This window comes from Fusarium poae, chromosome 1 (genome assembly GCF_019609905.1).
Source record: "Fusarium poae strain DAOMC 252244 chromosome 1, whole genome shotgun sequence".
Lineage (NCBI taxonomy): Eukaryota > Fungi > Ascomycota > Sordariomycetes > Hypocreales > Nectriaceae > Fusarium > Fusarium poae.
In genome coordinates this window covers 148,398-169,144 of record NC_058399.1, presented here as the reverse complement: position 1 = coordinate 169,144, position 20,747 = coordinate 148,398, and the positions used below count along the sequence as shown (strand labels likewise).

Below are 20,747 nucleotides of genomic sequence, written 5' to 3'. Positions count from 1 at the left end.
GAGAAGATTTGCATGCTACAGTAGGTGCTTTCAGTTACCTAGATGCCGGGGGTGAGTGGTGATTAAGAAGGAATGATAAAGCGCGGCCTAGGTTTAGTTGTGGGATATCTATTGAGATGACGGTGTACTATGGGCTGAGAGAATCGAATAGACGGCGACAGCATCTAGGTCAATTGTCTAATACTGTAAGTAGTACGACCTAATTATGCTGTAAAAGCGCTAGACTTGGTCGACTGATCATCTTGCATTGCAAGCTGAGCAAGATAAGCCCAAGCGATCCATTTCTATCCAACCATAAATCCATGTGTTTTCGTCACTTTACCAGCCATGCAAATACCATCAGATAATGTAAGTGCCTGCGGCAGTGCAAGTCCCATTGCGCTTTCCCACCAAGCTCTATATCTGCGCAGCCTTTTTGGCCATTGCAAGCAACCCGTCACCATCCGGTGAACGTCAGCAGCGAACAGCTATTAACTGACGCCAGAGTCACCGAGCAGCTTGATCGCTACGCGACTGCAGCAAAATTGTTCCATTACACTCGTGCCTGAGTCAGTGAAGGGTGGTGTCGGGGGGCTGATCGTAGCCTCGAGGGAGAGTAGTGGTCAAGATGGAGGAATAGGCTCGGGCGGGGCGGTATTGGGGGGTTGAGCTAATGGCAAGAGCTTGAAGGAGGATACTGAGCCATGGCAATAAGTATACGACATAAAGAACGCTTGGCAAGATGGCAAGGTGACCTACTAACTCGCTAGTGCAGCTCCTCTACACCAGTTTTGACATCGTCGAAAGCGTGCTGTAGTCGAGGGCGGGCGTTACTTGGTGCAAGGGTGAGCTCCGCCTTGTTGAACAGAAATCGCTGATTGATTGCCCGGTCTATGGGGCAAGATACCGACAGTTTGAGTAATATAGATGCTTAATAGAGCAACGACTTGCCCATCTTGGGATCCATCAACAGTGGTTGGATTGAAGTGATGTGGCGTACTTGTAACGGTCGACGACATTCTGGGGAGCTGAGAGTACTCGACTTACCCTTCGGCAAGCCGTCTCAACATCTCCTCGATAACACGCTTCTCGATCTTATGCATGGATTCCTCTGTAATCTGCCCGGCCTCGACAGACTGAACGATTGCTTCAAAGTCATCCATATCGTTACGCAACTCCACCAACCTGGCATCATATGTGTCCTCAAATGTCTCATTTGTCGTCGCAAGTTCGGTAAGACGATCTTCCAATGCATCATACTTCCCTTGAAGAGTGCCCATGCCTTCAACCAGTTCCATATTGGTCTTCTGTGACGTGTTGTATTTCTCTCGGAGATCGTGGAGGTCACCTGATAATTCCGTGTTTTTCTGCTTCAGCTTCTCGTTCTCCGTCTCCAATGTTTTAACTCGGTTTGACATTGCGTGGATTGCATCCCAAAGAAGGGTGGTATTGTCTTTCCGTTCGGAATCGCTGTCTTGACGAGCACGCTTTTTACTGTTCCGGTCGATCGGGGGAGGCGGGGGAGGAGATGCTGCCGCTTCGTCGTATGATGGTGGTAATGTTCCAACCGCGAGATCGAGGAGTTTCCCTCCCAATCCGCCATACATACTGCTGATATGGTGTTGTATCGTATGAGAAGTAAACAGGCCTTGGCTAACTGCATCGCTGATATCTTGTAATTGGGTAGGCGCGTCGCATGCTTCGATGTAGATGGATAAGGTCGTGGTGTTGGATAAATCGCGTATTGAATCGAGAACATCTCTGGAGAGTTTTCGAGTTGCAGACAACGGCTCTGGAGCGTGACTGGAAACAATAAGAGCAGGAGGATCGTTTAATGTAAAGTCGAGGCCGAGAGGCGTTGAGTTGAAGCCATCTTGTATCCCTGCCGGCATAGCTGTTGGGCTCCTTGATAGCACCAGGGATGCGATAGTCGAAGCGCAAATACGGAGAAAGGCCTTGTTGCTTCCTAAGCCCTTGAGTGTGACAGGCACCTCTAGATCGAAGAAAGCAGCCTCTGTATTGAACTTGGCGGAAAGGATGATGGATTTCGTCTTGGGATCGGGCTTTGTTAAAAATCGCATCGTGTCGTCTTGGAGCCATGCCGCAACAGCTTTGGAGCTGTGACGCAAATCGACCGACATTTCTACGGTTAGTATATCCACAAGAGAATGACTTACCTGGTGAACAAAAACCGGTCCCAAATAGAAGAGCAGCGTCGACGACAGGCGGTCCGTAACGCCTCCAGCGAGAAAACTGCGAGACAGAACAGACCCCTTCTACAGTCCCCGATTGTTCTAAAGAAGGAGGCTTTAGGCGCGCGTTCAATAGGTACAAGTCGGAATTTTATAGCGGACTGTAGCGCGATTAGCCGCCTCGTTTGGGGGGCGGGTGGTTGTTGGAGGAGCAAAGAGGGAAGAATGATGGTGTGAAGGTGGATGAAGACATGGCGAAGAGCTAGAGTTGGCGTAATTAGGAACAGAGAAGGATTAGGGTGAATGGATGTGGATGATGTGAATGAGAGAGTGGAGTAGCGCACTAGGACGATTGTTTATCCGCCCACCGAAGGTTGTGACTCGAATATGGTACATGAGTGGGGCCTAGGTTTACCCGATACAATATTTCAGGAAGAGGCAAGCGGCCTGGCATTCAGAGCCACCAAACCCATTCGTTTCTGTAAAGTTTAGAGATTTAGATGCGTGCTCTGTAAATTAAATTGAGCGATTTCATGGGCTTGTGAGAATGATGATTGATAACCGACAGAAACGCAGTCCAATACTTCACATGAGATGGAGTATCAATTGTCATTCTAAAGAGTTGAATTTATAACAGGCGCTAAATTATAGACATGAAACTGATAAATATGTACAAGACCATTCTATCCGACACTCAAACCACAACTACCCACATAATTATTTCAATATCATTCTAGTTCAACAGCTCACTCAAGTCTCGCTTAGCGTTCCTCTTGAGACCACACTTGTTAAGGCAAGCATCGATACCAAGAGCAATGTTGGCAGGGATGTGCTCACGGAAAGACTCAATGTCCTTGCCATCGATGGTCTGGACGCCTCCCAGTGTAGCTTGAACGACATCTCCATTGAGAGAGAAGAAGTTTTGGGCAACCTGACTGACACCAGGGTCGACATTGTCGAAAGCAGCGACAAAAACAGCATCCTCACAATCAGGGTTGAACTCTTGGTGGATGGCACCCTGGGGGAAAACGGACATCTGGAATGTGTCCATGGTGTTGGCGATGGGCTTGACGCCATTCTCGACAACAAAGTTGGTCACGAGGCGGCCCTTGACGATGATGTTGAGCTCAGTTGCTCTGTTGTGGACGTGGGCGGTGTTCATTCCACAAGGACCGAGGAAAGCAACGGTCATTGAAGCACCATTGCCGATAAGAGCAGGCATGGTAAGGGAAGTGGCAGAGACGGATCTACCACCCTTTCCCTTGGACTCTCCAGCTCCAGTGGCGGCTCTAAAGTCAAAGACGAAATCGCCAGGTTCGTTCAAGAGCTTGACTCGTTCGGCTTGTGTAGGGGCGGTGATGATCTTGGAGATGAGATCTCGGTCACCACTTCGTGTGTTGATTGGTACAATGGGGGGAAGCATGTCATCAATGCTATCAGCTCTAGCCTGGTGAGCAGAAGACTGAGGTGCCCAAGGAGCTGCGAGAGCTGTGCTGGCAAGGAGGAGGATAGATGTGAACTGCATTTTGGTGGTTGTTGAGTGGTGGTGAAAATGAAAAGGGTATCAATGGAATATTTGTAGTAAGAAATAGAAGCTGTTAAGATGTTGCTATGCAAGTGACTGTTGATGCTGAATTGATTGATGATGATGATTGTTTCTCAACAGAGATGTAATTGTTCTTATATGTTTCGTCCTCTGGTCAAGACAAGTTGATATCGGCTTGTCGGTGACCAAATATTTTCAGCCCCCGTCTAATGTCAGCACTACTGTGTATCTAATTTCAAATCTTCCTTCTTTATTTCAGTCGGTGAGGCTGTGGTTGCTCAGACTTTTGTCCTGTTATGCATAACTAAGTTTAAGACATTTTCACGATTACCAACTGGTGCAAATTGCTCCACGTCGAAAGGAATCACTACTCAGCCCGGACGGAAATAGAGCTCTGACAAGGGTCATGGGTCGGTAAGTTCCTCCTTTTAGTGGGACACTAAACGGTAACGTGGTCGTTTAGTGCTGATGAAACTGCGCCACGCATCAGCAATTCAGTGGGACAAGTCTAAAACTAATCAAATCCTTCTGCAATTAGATTTGGGACTTTGGATGAGGATTTTCTCCTAGGGCTGATGGTAGGCTGACTCAGATTTCCCTTCAATGTCATTGGGTTATGAGGTGAGGCAGTGTTGGCTGTCAGGACTGTCTCATCTCACGCCAAGCGAGGCTGACTTCGCCGATTACCTAGGGTTCTCAAATATCTCTATTCTGACCCGCAGCCAAACCATTGGGGGTTTGACACATGACAGTCAAATAAGAATATAAGGTCCCCGCTTGCAAAACACTATTTGGAGGACTAGACATAAGCTTATCCAACAACTCTATTTTGATCATGGACTTGAGCGCGCCCTCTGGATACGAGTCATACTCGAACCGACTTGACCCTCATGATGAAGTCGACAATTCTCATGTCGAAAAGGCAGCTCGTCTGAGTTCAGATGAACATTCTCTTCTCAAACAGCGCCGGGCGCCACCAAAGTCGAAAGGAGGTGCTCTGGATAGCATCCGCCTCGCTTTGCGAGTTCTCATTCTCCTCGTCAATCTGAGTATTCTGGGTTTACTGGCACATGGAGTCAATGTTTGGCAAACAACACACAACTCCATTGACAGGAACGAAGATGGGTGGGTGCGAACTCGATGGCCCTCTATCAAGATGCTGTCAACGTGGCTCATGCTGGCTATGGCCATTTTTGCATCCATCGTTCAAATCGTCGCTCTCGTCACGCGTCTCAGTTTTGTAAGTGTTCCGAGAGATCCCAATCATACTCTATCTAATTATATCATAGTTCCGCTCGATGCGTGATGGAGCAGTACACAATATCGCTGTCTTTGTTAGCTCCGGACTTGTTATCGCTGGTTGGATCGCAGCATCTGTTTACCTTATCGTTGATAAAGAAGTCCTCAAGAACAATCACTGGGATCTTTGGTCTTGGTCATGCCAGAACAATTCGCGACAAAGCTACATACCTTGGGCAAGCTTGTGTACAGAGATGGTGAGATAACCGTTTACATCATTGATCCTATTTAAAGTACTAATCGCTTCTCCTGCAGACTTTTACCTATGCTGCAAGTTTGGGTGTTATGTTATTGGAAATCGTCACCTTGGTGCTTTTTGTTGCCTCGTTGAGAGGTATGAATATTCTTGGCAAGTACAACAGGGCTAGTTCCAACTAGAAGCTGGGTTTACAACACAACATTGTCGGCAATTGGATTGAGTGACATGCCCATATAATTGGCGGATCATGTATATAGTCTAAAGAACAGAATTTGAGGCGGTTTTTCCATTGAATGATAGATAGACCATGTGAAACTATATCTGTGATATGGGTCGTGTCAGCAAATTATCCCGGTCTAGAACCTTGTCCGAACAAAACACCCAGAAGAGGAAGCAGCACCGCAACTGCAAGGATATGGAGTTACAATGGTGTGAAAGCCAAGCCTGACTAATGCAACTTGTCTTTCTATATATGAGCATGACTTCAGTGAAGATCTCTCATCTCATTTCACTTTTTTCCTTCACAAAAACCCCGCACTATCTCGCAAAACGATCATATACATTTTTGTTCAGTAGTTGGTCATTACTCAAGTTGAAAGACATAGTCACTGGAATTCGTTTCAAAAAGAAGATGGCAGTTTCACCAGAGGCATACGCCATCATATCACAAAAGAAGGCTAAATACTGCCGTCTCGCTGACACTCAACAATGGGACAAGTTTGACAGTATCATGCTCCCCAACGCGACATACTCGTTCCACGACCCTGATGGAAGCGTGATTATAAGGGACGGCACGACCTTTTCATGGTCGTCGCGAGATGAATGGGCTGCCTTCTTTAACAATGAAAATAAAGAAATACAGGCGATTCACAACATCGGCCCTCCAGAAATGGAGCAGGTCGCGCCAGATGAGATCAAGGCTATTTGGTCGGTTATATACCATGCGGGTAACAAGAATGCTGAATCAGGTGTTCATGGGACTGGTGGCGGATACTATCATGAGACGTGGAAGAAGGTTGGAGATGACTGGTTTATGGCTACACTGAGGATGGAGAGATTGTATTGGAAGATGCTGATGCACTGAAATGTAGATAAACGATTCTATAAGGTAGACGCCTTCTTACTACTGTATTATGAGTTACAGGGAGTTATTAACGCGATAATTGTTGGGATTCCACAAGGGTTAAATAAGTATAAATTATGTTGATATGTTCTTGAAGGAAAAGTTATAAAAATAATAAATAAAACCTACCCTACATCAGTTGTAGTGTCTCAATATTCTTACATATATTATGTAGAAGCATATATCTTTTAAGTGAGTTACCATGTTTTAATCTATACTACTGATAGCTCGATTTATTTTCACATAACGCATAGATCACAGCTCCCTTATTTTCAATTATACCACTTTAATGACTGCCTGTTTCTTTCTTTCTTCCTCACTTTTCCATCTACGCAGCAAAGATGTCTTCTTATTCTAGTGCCGATGATGAATACGACTCCGACGAGCCACCTGAGCTCGAATTAAACATAAAAGAGCTTAAGATCCGCGCGACCGAGGCCATGCGCGCAACATGCACTACCGTTGAACGACTCACGAGAGGCTCCTGGCATGAGATATTTGCGCTTGGGTTCGAGGAAACTGATGCGACACCGTATGAGTCACTCAAACGCGCTAAATACTCTTGTATTGCCCGTTTCGCCCGCGTCAAGGGAAATGATACGAAAGAGGAGAGTGAAGTTGCCACTATCCGATACCTCAAGCGGCACACCAGCATTCCTGTTCCCGAGATCTATTATCAAGACCTGGACCCCGAAAATACTGTTGGCGCTGCTTTTGTTCTCATGGAAAGGCTCCCCGGTCGTCATCTTTACAAGACCTGGGATGACATGTCACTTGACCAGAAGAAAGTGGCTTTGTCCGAGATTGCATCCATTATCGTCGAGTTCGCTTCCCTCAGATTTGACAAAATCGGATGTCTCACTCAGGACGGCCTTGGTCCAATTCTGAGCCCTCGCTACAAAGAACCCCAGGGACCGTTCGACTCGTCACTTGCCTATCTGGAATCTTTCATATCGCCAGACACAGTTGAATCGTCCGAGTTGGCACAGCTCTTCCAGCAAATTAAGAGAGAATTGGAAATTTATGTACACCGTGGAAACGCTGTCTATCTCAAGCCTCCGTTTGCATTTATCCACGCCGACTTTGACGCTCAGAATATGCTATTTCTGGACTCTCCAGATGGTTCAGGCCCAAAGCTTACGGGTCTGATTGATTTCGAATTTTCTCATACCGGCCCGCTGTACTATCTTTACGAATACCCCATTTTCATCCAGGATGTATCATGGTCGAAGCACTTGTATGCTGAGAATGCGATTCTCCGGGGCCATTTCATTTCGCAGATATTCAACGGGTTGCCCGACTCAGAGGCTCGAAAAGTCTTTATTGCAGCCATTAATGCGAAATGCTTTCTCCTCAACAGCTTTCATGATTCATTCATGACAATGCAGTGTTCGGAAGACACTCTTATTCAGTCAGCGACTTACTACCTAAAGTCGCTAAGAGACGGAACGGGTCTTGCATATTCAGGTAGACTTGACTACAAAGCCGAGTTTTACTCTGATGAAGGACTTCCTATGGACTCAGCTGCACCGATGACTACAACAAAAATACAGGATTGAGTACTCGAGAACAAAGGGCTGGAAGCATAGCTGTAAATGGATTCCAATAATTTTGAATTTGACACATACGATATCTAGACTATAGCCGCAGTTGCTTGATTCAGAGCACAGTACTTGGGCCAGATAATGAGACCAAATTATTTAAACACAACTGATTGATGACGTCCACATTCCCCGCAACTCACAATCACTTCCACACGCCCTTGCTGTCCACTAAACATGACCGGGCAGGCCAGGACAGTACCAGATCGCACACATAACCTAAATCCATCCAATGCAGCTACTCGTAGAACAACCGTCAGAAACAGAGTACAGAGTACGGGTAAGGCTTTGGTCAAAGCAAGCGTACAGGAAGATAATTATTTGTCACACCTGGCACAATTTTCGTCGTAGGCCTTGTCACATTGCTCGCACGCCTCGGTCTTGGTCTGCACCCACTCGGTGTGACCATCAGCGCAAGTCCCTTGGTGCTTGGTACAATGGCCGTTCCTGGACATTTGCTTTGTCCTTTTCTTGCAGACTGGACAGTGGTGCTTCGACGGGTAAGGAGGCATGGCTATATATTGGTTTCGGTAATACTTTTGAGTGATTTCAACTCAATGTGTCAAAAAGCAAAATAAGCTTTCAAGTTTAAAGGCGTGATCGAGAACGGTTACGGTTGGGAAGATAAAGTTGAAAAAACTAATCTTATAACAGAATCATGGAATTACCAGTGATCTTCATCCGGCTGCTCGCTGCACTGCGATCGTGTCAGATGAGGACAGGACTCTAACATCATGTAAAATGGGCGGCTGAAGCAAGATTGCCATTGGACTTGATCATGATCAAGTTATGGTCACATTCCTCACTTCTGCAGAACCATCACTGTGATAGCAGTACATATAGCCAATAAAGACGGCCTTCATAAAGTGTGTGGGGTCATGGGTAAACTTGTTCTCTCCTTTGTGGATGACGATTTAGGTCCGCACGTCCACGTACCTCCCTAGCCACAGTTTGATCCTGGTGCAGTGAGCCTGTTAGTTAGTGGACTGGGTGGTATTGGTGCATTTCCGAGCAAGTATGTGGTTCAGAAGGGCGCCGAGACAATGTCTCTATTGTTGTACAGCCATGCAGGCTGCCAACTGCTTCAATGACCAATTCTGCACCACCCGTAAGCATTGCCATGCAACATGGCAAGTCTCTGCGTGGTATGTGGGGATGACGTTAAGGGCTGGAATCAAGGGAATATACAGCATGTCGATCCTTTTGGGGGCTGAGTGTCAGAGATCATCCTCAACATGCGACATGATTGGTCTTCGGACATGAGAATTGTGTAAATAAACATCTCGTGAAACGGAGCATCAAAGTTATTCGTAGATCAGCGAACAATCCCGCGTTGTATTGTATCTGCATATCCGAATGTCCAATACACGAGATACATCTTGCTGGCTCCGCAACAATGGTTGCCCAATTCTATTTCTTTTTCTACCTTCTCTAACACTCACGACATGTCTATCAACTAAGTACACTTTACTCCTTCTCTTTCAGCACAAACATACTACCATGCCAACCATAAGCACGCGTTAATCTACGACCATGGCGTCGAGCAACCTCAAAAGGGATCTTACCCTTGGGATGAGGCTCGTGGAAGTGAATGCTCCGCTCAACACTCATACTTTCACTAGTAGGAGAAAACTGCCAAACTGAACCGTAGAGCTTCTCGATTTGAAAACCAGTAGAAGTCATAGCATAGAGAAAGTCATGCCATGGAACGGAACCTGGTGTTGATGTTACTTCAGGGTTGAAGAACAGTGTGCGGAATACTTTTAGTACTCGTGCATTAACGAAAAAAGTTGGCTGCTTATCGGTGGCTGTTTCGAAATCTGGGGCGTCGACTGGTTGAGTGTTGATGGGCACTTGAGATCCTTCACCCTTGGTTTTGACCTTGGTCTTGGACCGAACGCTTCTGGAACTAGAGTTTTGCCCCGTTTGCTCAGACTGTCCAAGGAACAGATTTGACATAGGGCGGTTGAGAGCCCAGATATCTTTCTCCAAGCTAGTCTCGACACTCTCACTTTTCTTCACAGGATCTACCCACTCTGCAGTTCGTCTCAAAATGCGCGGTTGCGAAAGAAGGCGATACAACGCTGTGCCTTCGAATAATGTGACCCTGGCTTTGGTTACATTGTCCACATTCGCCCAAAACATATCGAGATTCGCCTCAGCCTGTCGCAGGGCGTCTACGGTCTCTTTTGTGCGTCGCTTATCGTAAGGGTAGGTGAACTTTCCACCAGATGGCTCGCCTAGTCTTGCGGCGCTATCTAGGTGCTTTTGTAGAAATGCGCCATGAAGCTGTGTCATTGGCTTTTGCAGGGCAATGAAATCCTTCTTGAAACTCTCTTCATGTTCCGGGGAAGCCATTTCAAACTGTTGGGCCCATGGCTGGTAAAGCTCAAGCTGCTTCTGGCACTGCGTCAGAATAGCCAACTCTCCGATCGTCTTGGCTACGTGGGCAGATATAAGCGCATCAGCTTTAGGTTCGGCTTGCAATAGACGCTCCAGTTCGTCTACCACGATCGGCGGATGCGCGAGAAATAGTTCGTAGTCATCTTCCCAGAGTATTCGAAGGAGCCAGATCAGGTGGCTTTCAACTTTGTCCATCTTGACACCGGGCTTGCTTCTTATCAAGATCTTGGTAGTTTCTGAGTCGGGAGGGGGGTCGCGAACAAAGAACTTGCGCATCGGCGGCGAGGCAGTCACAGTGATTTTGAGGTTCTCCAACGGTCCTTTAGAGGCCTGTTGTAGGTTATACCTGAAACGAAGGAGTGCAACCATATACTCCTTGGGCAGCTCCCTCGTGGCCTGTATCTCCTTTTCGAACTTTTTCTGCATGGCGCTGAGATCTTGAGCTTGGCGATGAAGTTCAGTAAGCGTTTCGAGATTTGCGTAAGCATCCATCATCATAGAAAAAGTGACACGCGTCCAGAGAGTGTTCACACGAAGCTTCTGAGTCGCTGGATGAGGCTTTCCCTGAGTATCAGATAGCATTTCCTGTCGATGATCTTGTATCTCGCGGAATTGGTCGGCAAAGTACGCAGGATCTTCGCGGAGTGACCAGACGTGATCCTCTGCTGCCAACTTCCTGGCCTCGAGGCAAGAGGTGAGTCGACTGAGGTCAAGCTCTGCTGGTAGTCTGTAAGGAGCTTCGGTGGCCATGATTGCCAAAGAAGGAAATCCGGATGCATCGCTATCTGCCTTTAGCTGAGGCTCAGGTTGAACCGGATAGACATCGCTGGCGATAGTTTCCTCGGGGATCTCGTGCAGAATCTGACGGCAGCAATCAACCAAGAATACCATCAAACGAGATTGTGCCTCAAGAATCAAAAGGCCCTCGCCTGGGAGGAATTGCTTGCGGGTATGCATCCACTCAAAAGCGTCTGGATGAGAATCCCAGTTAACAAGCTTTCCATACTCCTCAGCCCTCGTGGCACCATGCAATACCATGGTATGTTCATTAAGAAATATGGCCAAAAGTGCTTTTGTCACCCTGCCTAGGTGCATTGCGTCGTTATCAGCTGCCGCAAACGCAGGCGGTGGTCTACGGCCCCTGGAGTTTATCAACAGAAGCATGAGCTTAGACTGAGATAGGTCCTCCTGGTTGATGTAGGGCCACATAAAGTGATCCTTGAATTTTGTTCCCCTCTCTCGCTCCTCCTTAGACTCTTTTCGAAAAGCCTCAAAGTCTGGGCGGTGGGAGGTTGGCATACCCGGCCATGCTTTGAGAAGAATCTGGAGTCTCTGCTGACGAGTCTTTTTTGTCCATCTTTTTTGAATGGTAGCCTCATGTCGCTCAACAATACCCTTCAGAGAGTTGTAACTCGCAAAGATCTTGGATGAATAATCTGTAGCTTGTTGCCGAACCTTGGCAGGTGAGGGAAGCTCAGGCATGGGACCCCCCATTGCGCTGAGGAACGATTGGGGGTTAGACCAGTCAATGTCTGGCATTGAAGGACCTTGCCCATCGAGTAATCTCGCCTCCGCTGAGAAGGGATCAAAGTGTAAATCCCGTCTGAGATTCATTTTCTATTACTAACGCTGAAGCGTAGGGATACATACAGTTGAAGTTTGATAGTAAGTAACTAAGACAACTTTTTTTGTGCGGGGTATCATCACGTGCTCGCTTGCAGCCTGCATACTCCAACCTCAAGGTTGACTGACGATGACTTCGGTTCTGTACTAAGAATATGCAGTTCGAATTGATTTCCCGGCGATCACCAAATGACTGTCTAGTATGATCCGACGTTGTTGATCTTTTCAGATTTTTATAATTTACTATAGAGATGAGTATAATTTAATGTAGAACTTAAAATAAACTAGAGAAAATAACTGTATTCACAACACTGTGATCCAATATAGCAATAACGTCCAATCACTAAGTAGACAGAGGCAGTCAAAAAAGGAACAAATAGAATTTTAGAATGACAAAGTAATAGACATATAGAATGTAAAGAGCGTATTCTCCTCAACCCAGCACGTACACAATCCTTCCACAAAACCCTACCGCCTCACCTCCAAGTTCAAATATCATTCTGGTAAGGCCATTTCCCTCCTGGCAAACTAAGCTTCCTGCAATTCTTCGCAAGCATATGCGCAACGCAAAACTTCATCCATTTCCCAAAATAAGAGTCTGCTTTTGAACACACGTCGACGGCAGGAGACTCGGTCAAATGATCCTTGTACAGATCGAAGCTGTCAAGCTTGTTGAGATCGCATACTATATGACTGGTTAGACTAACAATGAATCGGAAGACGGGCTTTCTTACCAGGGACGTTGAAGTAGGTCATGTAAGCTTGGACATCCTTCTCGGGCTGCTTGGCACCGGCAGTGAAGAGTTGTCCGAGATTTTTAAGCCCACGGGGAATGAATTGTTGGCCGCGCTCTTGGGTTCTCTCCGCAGCATCGATGACGGTGACGTGGTTGAGACCGTAGTTATCAAGAGACTTTTCATCAGATCCAATCTCGGGCCATGTTTCGGCATCACCTTGTTCATCCTTGGTGATCTGCTTGGCCTGTTGAAACAAAAAGATTAGTAAACTGTTCATATCTATCATCATTATCAAACTCACAATGAGGTAGTTCTGGCCATTAACACATGCAATGTGCTTATCCATGCCATACTTGTTACCGCCAAAGCAAGGATTGAAACCCCAATCTTTGGCCAGTGTGTGGTCCTTGGACCACTTAAAGATGGCAACTTCTCCACCGTTCCAAACCTCGCTAATCATAGCAGCCTGAATCATTTGTTTGACTTTTTCCGTCTTCCAAATAGAATCAGTACCAGCCTGCGCAATATCCTGATTCGCCCAAATTCCAGACTCTAGGGCGCGAGCTAGCTCAGAACCACGATCTCGGTCATTGTTCGGTGGTGTATCAACAAAGTATTGATCATACTGCGCACCCATGGCATTCCTCGAAAAGGTAAGGAGCTTTTCGAGTGTGTCGCTCAAATCGGCAAACGTCTGAAACTCGAGACTTGGTTTGGGAAAGTCTGCTGCAAATGACGTTGCACCCGCAGCAATAGTAAAGGCACCTCCAGCAAGGTTGGCTCCGTTGTTGATGATACCTGGCGTTACACTGCCGATAGTTGTGAAGATGCCTGCCACAATGGTGAGCCAGGCGGCAGGGTTGGCCATGGCGTCTTCAGCCGAGACGGGCAAAAATGTGCTGGCGATAGTTGCGGAAGAACTCTTGGCGCTCTCGATACTGCATAATTCCCGTCAGTGACTCTGTAGCGTACCATATTGGACGTCCAAAACATTACTCACCCTTTCTCGACAGCTTCATACCACTTCTGCTGAAACTGGGCAAAGTTGCTCATGGCCCAAAGGGCAAAACCTCGTTCTTGATGCTTTGAGCAGTCGGCAGCCAACTCGGGAGGATTCTTCAAATCACAAGTATCATCGATGCTTTTCACATTGTTAACGCGTATCACCACTTCATAATCAGGTCACGACTTACTTGAGACAACTTGTGTGCCAGTTGTATGTCTGGTCACGATGGTAAACATCATACTCGGCGATAATACGTGGAACACCCTTGGCGTTTCCATCGCTGGGCCACTGATTCTCTGCTGAGCTGTATAAATCAGTCCTCTGTCGCAACCAAGTTCCAACGCCGTGTTGACGCCAGAGACTGTCTGTCCACTTGGCTCCATTGCCCTTGTCACAGAACCAGTCATTTTCTGGGTCTGGGTTGAGATCAGGAGGAGTAAAGGTGGGTAGATCAGTGTCTGTCTTGTCGTCGTCTCCTCCAGCAGGGCAGGTGTTGAAAGAAATGTGAGCCTGTGTAGCATGTCAGCGTGTGTGTCACAGTACCGTCAAAGTGTCAAAGACTTACATGTGCATTGGTGGCCTTTGCGTAGACCATGTCGGCGCGACGCTGATTGTTCAATCGGGGATAATGAGTGTCTGGTCCTCGCACTGATCCACGGAACAGCCTCTGGGGTCGATCCCACTTGATGATGCTGCCAGAGTTGCCAGGTCTCTCTGCCTCAGACACGACCTTGTCAAAGTACCAGACGCGAGTGTCGCCGGTGAACTTGTCCTTGTGGATCAAATCGGCTTTCCCATCACCGTTGATATCAGCGAATTGAAAGTTGGCTCGGTCCAATTCCTCATGGTACTTGATCTGTCCAGAAGGTCTAGCCACACCATCCTCGCCTCGGAGCCAAGCCCAAGCCTGACCGGAGGGTGCCATGCAGATGTAATCCGTCCTTCCAGAACCCGTCAAGTCGGCAAAGTGATGGGCATTGTCAAAAGGTAGTCGTCCAACGCCTTGGGTGCACCACTCTCTTCCAGGATCGGCAATAGATTGCGCCTCCCAGTTGTGCTTCCCGTTGGACCATCGACTGAACCAAACCTTGAGCGCGCCAGTCTTGAGGTTGGTGACACCAATGATGTCGTCCTTGCCATCACCATCCCAGTCAGCAATGTGCAATGCTCTGCGTGGGAGGTTTGTCTTGAGCATGGTAGGTGTTCCCCAAGCGTTGGTCTCGTAGAAGTCATGCTTTGTTTTGGTGTTTTTGTTGACAAAAACATTAACTTCACCATGCATGGAGATCCAGACATAGTCGTCTACACCAGAGCCAGTAGTGTCACCCCAGAAGATGCCGTCGCCTGTTGAGACATTAGTAAAGTGGTTTGCGTTTCACAAAAGTGATCTGTCATACCTTTCTGTGAAGTTCCTCCCTCTCCCTTGTTCTCCCAAACCTGGTAGGTAACCCGACATGTAACGCCTCCATTGCATAGGGTACCCTCACGCTGCCAGTTGACGTATGAAGGACGTCCGCTAAAGATGCGACCCCACTTGATAAACTCTCGGTCCTCACCGATACTGTAAGGGCGCCCTGCATGGGTAATGCCGGCTGCTCTCCAGTACGGCTTCATACCTTTTCCGTCGCCACGTTGGTTGATGTAACTGTTTGATACTGTTAGCATTTTGCTTGTCTCGGTGCTGGAGAATTGACTCACGTGTCTACTTCACCAGACATACTCATCCATGTCCAGTCATATCGGCCACTTGATAAGTCAGTACATAGTCCAAAGAAATGATAAGATATTGTCAACTTACTCTCCATTGACATCCACTGTATAGTCTGTTAGCAATACTCAGAAATGGAGGAAGAGATTATTCTCACCAAGTTGAACACCACGCATGTCACCCTTGTTCTTGGCCGTGAAGATGTGCGATCCTTCACCCATGTCTTGCCAATATGCAGCCTTGTCTCCAATTCCGCCGTTGCGCCAGCAGCTGGTTGAAGTTAGATCTCTCCATTCAGCGTGATAATGCAGAACTTACTGAATGTTTCCAGCGTTGGAGATGACACAGTAGTCGAGACGGCCATCACCGTCCATATCTCCAAGGCGCACTCTATCTCGGCCAAGTCCCATCTCCTGCTTCTTGTACTAAATATAGACGTTAGCTCAAAGCGACACACAGTTCGTGCACAGGATAACTTACCAAGCCAACGTTTTGAAACGTCGGTGGGCTTCCACCCTTGTTGATTGAGACATAACTAGAGACGGTTAGCTAGTGGCCAATATAAACAACGGTCAACTTACAGCTCTCCATTTGCCTGGACACAGATAAAGTCATCCAAACCATCGGCATTCACATCACCCCATCGTATATCTAGATAATTCGTCAGCGCTTGTAGTATAAGTGTGGCTATTATTTGGTGATTTTCAAGGCGTAAGTCCCGAAGTATACAATAAGTGTGGCTTTGTAGAACTTACGAGCATTGGAACAGCTCATCTTTGGGTCGATTGAATATCCATCGTTGAACTCTCCGTTTCCATTGTTGACGTACATGGTGAACCTGCGATCAGACTTATCAGAAGGCGCTAGGATGATCTCGTCACGCTCGTCGCCCTTGGGTGAACCGTTGAGATTAACAAGCTGGGCAAACCAAATGTCGGATGTCTTGGTCATGTCTTTGTCTGGTCCACCTCCGATGGTCTTGGTAAAAGACCCCTTACGGTCGTCTCGAAGCTGAGAACTGTGTCGGTAGCCGCCGTCATCACGGATGAGGGAATCTGCTGCAAAGAGAATCTGACGACCACTTCTAGTATCAGAGGCTCCACTACCGAATGCCTTGCGACATGTCGTTGAACTGTCGCCGTCGGCGAATGCGCTGCTTTGTTTGGGAGGTTGGATCCAACCTCGGTCATGAGCAACACCAATGGCCCTATTTCATGTAAGCTTATAAACCAAAATGGCATGCAGAGATTACTTACCAGACCCAAGCCGCTGCCATCTTTCTCTCGCCCAGGATGGTTGGATGAGTTTTATCATGGATGTCTTCCAACTTCAGAAATGGCTGCATCTCGGCCAAAACGACCTTGAACTGGGGATTCGACTCCTCCTTGCCGTCTTTATCAAGAGGGACAAACTGACGGTAAATAGTGCGATACTGATCATTAATCTTCTCCACGAATTGTTCGTTACCGACCTTGGGGATAAGAGTGGACAGAACAACGACAGCTTGCGGTACCTCTGCGAAAATACCTTCGATAAGCTCTTTCATCTTGAGACCAGTGCGTCCAGCATTGACATCGTCTTGCTTGCGATTCGCATCGTTAGTTCCTGCATTGATCAGTACCACGTTGGGTAGCCATTTCCTCGCAGACTCTCGACCACGTTTGGCAACTTCTTCCACAATTTCTCCAGAAATGCCTTCGTGGTCCTAGAAACGAGGTTAGTCCTGTACACTCACCATGAAAATTGCCCTCAACTCACATTATCTGCCATGGAGCCAGAGTTCCGGTTGCCAACCATATTGACCTCCCATTTTTGCTCGCGTAATTTATCGCGTACAAACTTCCTGAATCCATTCTTAGCATCGTCCTGAGAGTATTCCCCTGCGACAATCGATGCACCCAGGGGCATGATTCGTAGGTAAAAGTCTCCGGTATCAGCTCGAGCAGAGATGGTAGAGTTGTAGTCAAGCAACTCCTCCATCTCCTGGATAGGAGATGGCCATGGAAGTGCTGTTGTGGGCAGAGCCGCTGAGAGCAAAAGCCCAGCCAGGACCTTTGGGACGATCATGACTGGAAAATTGTGAACGAATGAATAATGAGCCTGCTTGCCTAGAAAGAGTGGTAGGCGTAGGTGATCTTTCCATCGGAATTTGATACAAGGCGCAGGGTGCCTGCTTCTTAAACTATGCCTCATAGCCCCCAAGACGGGGCTTTACTATCTTGTGGTTAGGCATTTTATCGTAGGATTCTCATCCTACTGTGACCCCGGCACAGTTTAATCATGTCACATAAGGCTGACATTTACCATTGTTAATATACAGATAGGTATTATCTCGACTCGAATGCCCCTGTATACTGACCCTTGGCATAAGCGCCCAGCCGCGCTATCCGTACCGGCGGAAGAACTCTCAGTGCAATGCCGGAAAACCATATCCTTTCAAGAACTGGCAATAACGCTGTAGCTAATTCGCATGACATGGCATGATTTCTTTTCCCTTTGTTGATACTATGCCTTAAATAACATCTCGCCTAGCTGCGGTCGAGGGACTTCTCTTGTTGCACTCTGATACATCATTTCTGATTAAAAGACAAACCAACATAAGACGACGCCTTGATACTCAGTGCAGTAGGAAAAAAGGGAAAGGAATATATCCGGTAGTAAAAAATCCTCCGAAGCTCTGCGCCACTTCCTGAAAAGATTTATGCTACACTTGTGATTGGAAGCTTAAACGTGTGTGTCAATCCTCCGCAACGTCACCTGCCTAATACAGATCAATGGGTATCACAGCATTTAAATAGAAGGGTCTGCCAAGAGATACGGCATGTCAAAAGCTCCTACGACAGGTGACATAGTTTAATTATAGTATTGGTCACTGGTTGAGAAAGTTTTTGTGCCAAGCGAGCCAAGGCGCGATGGATTAAATTGCTAAATGCTGGTTGTTGTTCTAGATCTGAGTCTATCGGACTCGAGTTTCATCTTCAATGGATCCGAGAAGATCAGCATATGGTTCCGTCAGATTGGGATGTGCCAAGACAGGAACGGCGGCCGACTGTATATCTGATTACTGTTCATCGAACGCTTTTAGCCTAAAGCCTTGGGAGTAACTACATGTTTCAAGCGGGAATAAGCTGGCAACATTAGAACAGATAGAAAGTTATCAATGACAATTTGGGATTTACTGTGGAGAGGTTACCCTGTGCTATTAGACATTTTGCAATAATATTCAGTCACCTATTTCCTGCAATAGATATAGATATCTAGTACCTTCCTGATCGGTCTGAAACACATCGGTATGAATTGATTTCTTTCTATTTAATATAATAGGATATATCTGGAACCTCACTTCAATCGCCCTCTTATCTAAAGTTTATGAGCCCGGTTTCATGTAGCTTCACTAGTAACTCACTCACATTACGATACACTTATAATTTCCATACTGAGGATTCTATAATATGAACCACAAACTACTCTACTCTGATCTCACCTTTCGCCCCTCTGATAAAATACACAGAATAACCCGCTGGCACTGTCACCCAACCTCCCTCCTTCGGCATACCAAACCAAGCCCCGCCTCCGATTTTCCTCTGGAAAGCACGATCGCAATTATTCCAGTGAATTATTTGACCAACGCCCTCGATGGCATCCTCACTTTTCTCTTCACGGGCCTTGTCAAAGGCTTCTTGGTCAAAAGGTTGCACTTCCTGTCAATTATTAATTATTTGTCATCAAAAGTCAAACAGCAGGTAGCCTTCACCATCGCTATGTCTTTCTGCGACAGCTTGAGAGATAGATATTCGGGATCCGAGATTGTGGATCTCATTAATTAATTGTTTCTGTAAGTGCCCGGTTTGGAATTGCTGGAAAAACGGAGTTTATTCAAAGTCCCATATAAAATCTCTTCTACATGCCATGTGACTTTACACGTGACGTTGTTGACATCACGACTCTTTGTTGCCTTGCCTTTATTATCTTTGCAGTCATTAATTAACTTTTTAAAATGCCAATGCTATGAATGCTAAATAAGATCCGCCCACCCATATAATGCTACTTTTTACATCCATACTGAATGAATGTTATAACCACATCCCCAAACCTCTCACATCATATTAGCTCCCCCTCTTGCCGCTCATTGCATACCGTCTGCCAGGTATTCCTTCGTTTCGGAAAATGTTTCCGATTCAGTATAGAACCACGGTTCATCCGGCATCTCATTTTCCTCCTTGGTGATTATTAGGGGCTTACCCTTGTAGTCAACGCGAAGGCCGGGGTAAATAAAGTTGCGCCACATGTACAGCAGAATGTTGGGGTCCTCCAGGCTTGGGGCCACGTGTGGCGAGATGAGCTCCTGATGCTTCTCGGGCAGGACTGACCAGTGTAGTCCAGGGTACAAATGATGCACTGTGTGGTAACCATTGTTGAAGCACAAGTAATTGATCGTCTTGCCGGTAAAGTTGCGCGCAAAGTTGTACTTGGACGTCATGTCGCATCCGTCGTGCTGAAGAAAGTTGAGAGAAAGGATGCAGTACTTTGCGTAGAACTGAGGCAACAGAGCAAACCAGATCCATCGTCGCCAGTCGATGAGGATGAGAAGGCCGGTAGTGCCCCAGACAGCAAACTCTTCAATCCGACGCTGTCTTGCGATGGGTCGATTGAGACGGGCCTGGGCTTCAAAGTACAGTTTCCCATCCTTGTTTCCCGAAAGGACGACATGCCAGAAGAATAGTAGACCATTCAGGAGATTCCAGCTGTATCGGACCTTGGTAGTGCGCACTGTTGAATGGTCAGTGTCTTGGAGTCCAAAAGTAGAAGGTTTTGGATAAAGCACTCACTGACGTCTCTTGCTTGTTGAGGATACTTGTGGTGAGACAAGTTGTGTCCAGGAATAAAGATGGACACGGCGCCGCCATACTGCAGAGACAGGCAAACCTGGTAGAACTTGTTCCAGTTCTTGGACCAAAAGACGGGCAGATGAATAGCATTATGGGTCGTGACCGAGCCCATGAAGGAGAGCTGAAACAGGGAAAGCCATAGGGAAAAAGAAAGCCAACCACCATCTGTGGGGGAGCTGAAGTTGTGCCAAGTGATCAAGAAGACGGTGAAGAAAAGCGCAGTGCTGACTAGACAGCGAACATCCTCATTGTGTCTCAGGAGGGGTTTCTTGTCGAGTTTGGAATGCATGGGCGATGCGGTTTGCGCCATTATCTGCACCGGTTGTGTAGCAGTCATTCTTTTTTTTGGGGGGGGGAGGGGGAGAAGGAACTGCTCGACTTGACTTGATTGATTATGTGGACGTGGTCTGGTCGGGGAGCACAAAACAAGGATAGTAGGCTA

General features: G+C 47.0%; 7 protein-coding genes across 7 annotated transcripts; 3 read left to right on the top strand and 4 right to left on the bottom strand.

Moving 5' to 3' along the window:
• Positions 1–549: 549 nt before the first annotated feature.
• Positions 550–2,120, bottom strand: FPOAC1_000069 (uncharacterized protein; the record flags this gene model as incomplete). The annotated part of the gene is made up of 2 exons (XM_044844689.1): positions 550–676; positions 1,027–2,120. 2 exons carry the CDS (start codon positions 2,118–2,120, stop codon positions 550–552), a joined length of 1,221 nt encoding a protein of 406 aa, XP_044710605.1.
• Positions 2,121–2,904: 784 nt separating this feature from the next.
• On the bottom strand, positions 2,905–3,696 carry FPOAC1_000068 (uncharacterized protein; the record flags this gene model as incomplete). Its single annotated transcript, XM_044844688.1, has 1 exon — positions 2,905–3,696. The coding sequence occupies one exon, from the start codon at positions 3,694–3,696 to the stop codon at positions 2,905–2,907; it is 792 nt and encodes a 263-aa protein (XP_044710604.1).
• Positions 3,697–4,552: 856 nt separating this feature from the next.
• Positions 4,553–5,394, top strand: FPOAC1_000067 (uncharacterized protein; the record flags this gene model as incomplete). The annotated part of the gene is made up of 3 exons (XM_044844687.1): positions 4,553–4,957; positions 5,007–5,213; positions 5,272–5,394. The coding sequence occupies 3 exons, from the start codon at positions 4,553–4,555 to the stop codon at positions 5,392–5,394; spliced, it is 735 nt and encodes a 244-aa protein (XP_044710603.1).
• A 452-nt stretch (positions 5,395–5,846) lies between these two features.
• FPOAC1_000066 (uncharacterized protein) lies at positions 5,847–6,299 on the top strand (the record flags this gene model as incomplete). Its single annotated transcript, XM_044844686.1, has 1 exon — positions 5,847–6,299. The coding sequence occupies one exon, from the start codon at positions 5,847–5,849 to the stop codon at positions 6,297–6,299; it is 453 nt and encodes a 150-aa protein (XP_044710602.1).
• Positions 6,300–6,679: 380 nt separating this feature from the next.
• FPOAC1_000065 (uncharacterized protein) lies at positions 6,680–7,897 on the top strand (the record flags this gene model as incomplete). The annotated part of the gene is made up of 1 exon (XM_044844685.1): positions 6,680–7,897. One exon carries the CDS (start codon positions 6,680–6,682, stop codon positions 7,895–7,897), a length of 1,218 nt encoding a protein of 405 aa, XP_044710601.1.
• Positions 7,898–9,406: 1,509 nt separating this feature from the next.
• FPOAC1_000064 (uncharacterized protein) lies at positions 9,407–17,483 on the bottom strand (the record flags this gene model as incomplete). The annotated part of the gene is made up of 16 exons (XM_044844684.1): positions 9,407–11,916; positions 12,700–12,946; positions 13,004–13,640; positions 13,703–13,843; positions 13,896–14,218; positions 14,274–15,052; positions 15,106–15,353; positions 15,407–15,454; positions 15,507–15,522; positions 15,574–15,686; positions 15,735–15,841; positions 15,897–15,951; positions 15,998–16,067; positions 16,172–16,623; positions 16,673–17,121; positions 17,175–17,483. The coding sequence occupies 16 exons, from the start codon at positions 17,481–17,483 to the stop codon at positions 9,407–9,409; spliced, it is 6,504 nt and encodes a 2,167-aa protein (XP_044710600.1).
• A 2,059-nt stretch (positions 17,484–19,542) lies between these two features.
• FPOAC1_000063 (uncharacterized protein) lies at positions 19,543–20,615 on the bottom strand (the record flags this gene model as incomplete). Its single annotated transcript, XM_044844683.1, has 2 exons — positions 19,543–20,186; positions 20,246–20,615. 2 exons carry the CDS (start codon positions 20,613–20,615, stop codon positions 19,543–19,545), a joined length of 1,014 nt encoding a protein of 337 aa, XP_044710599.1.
• Positions 20,616–20,747: the final 132 nt, after the last annotated feature.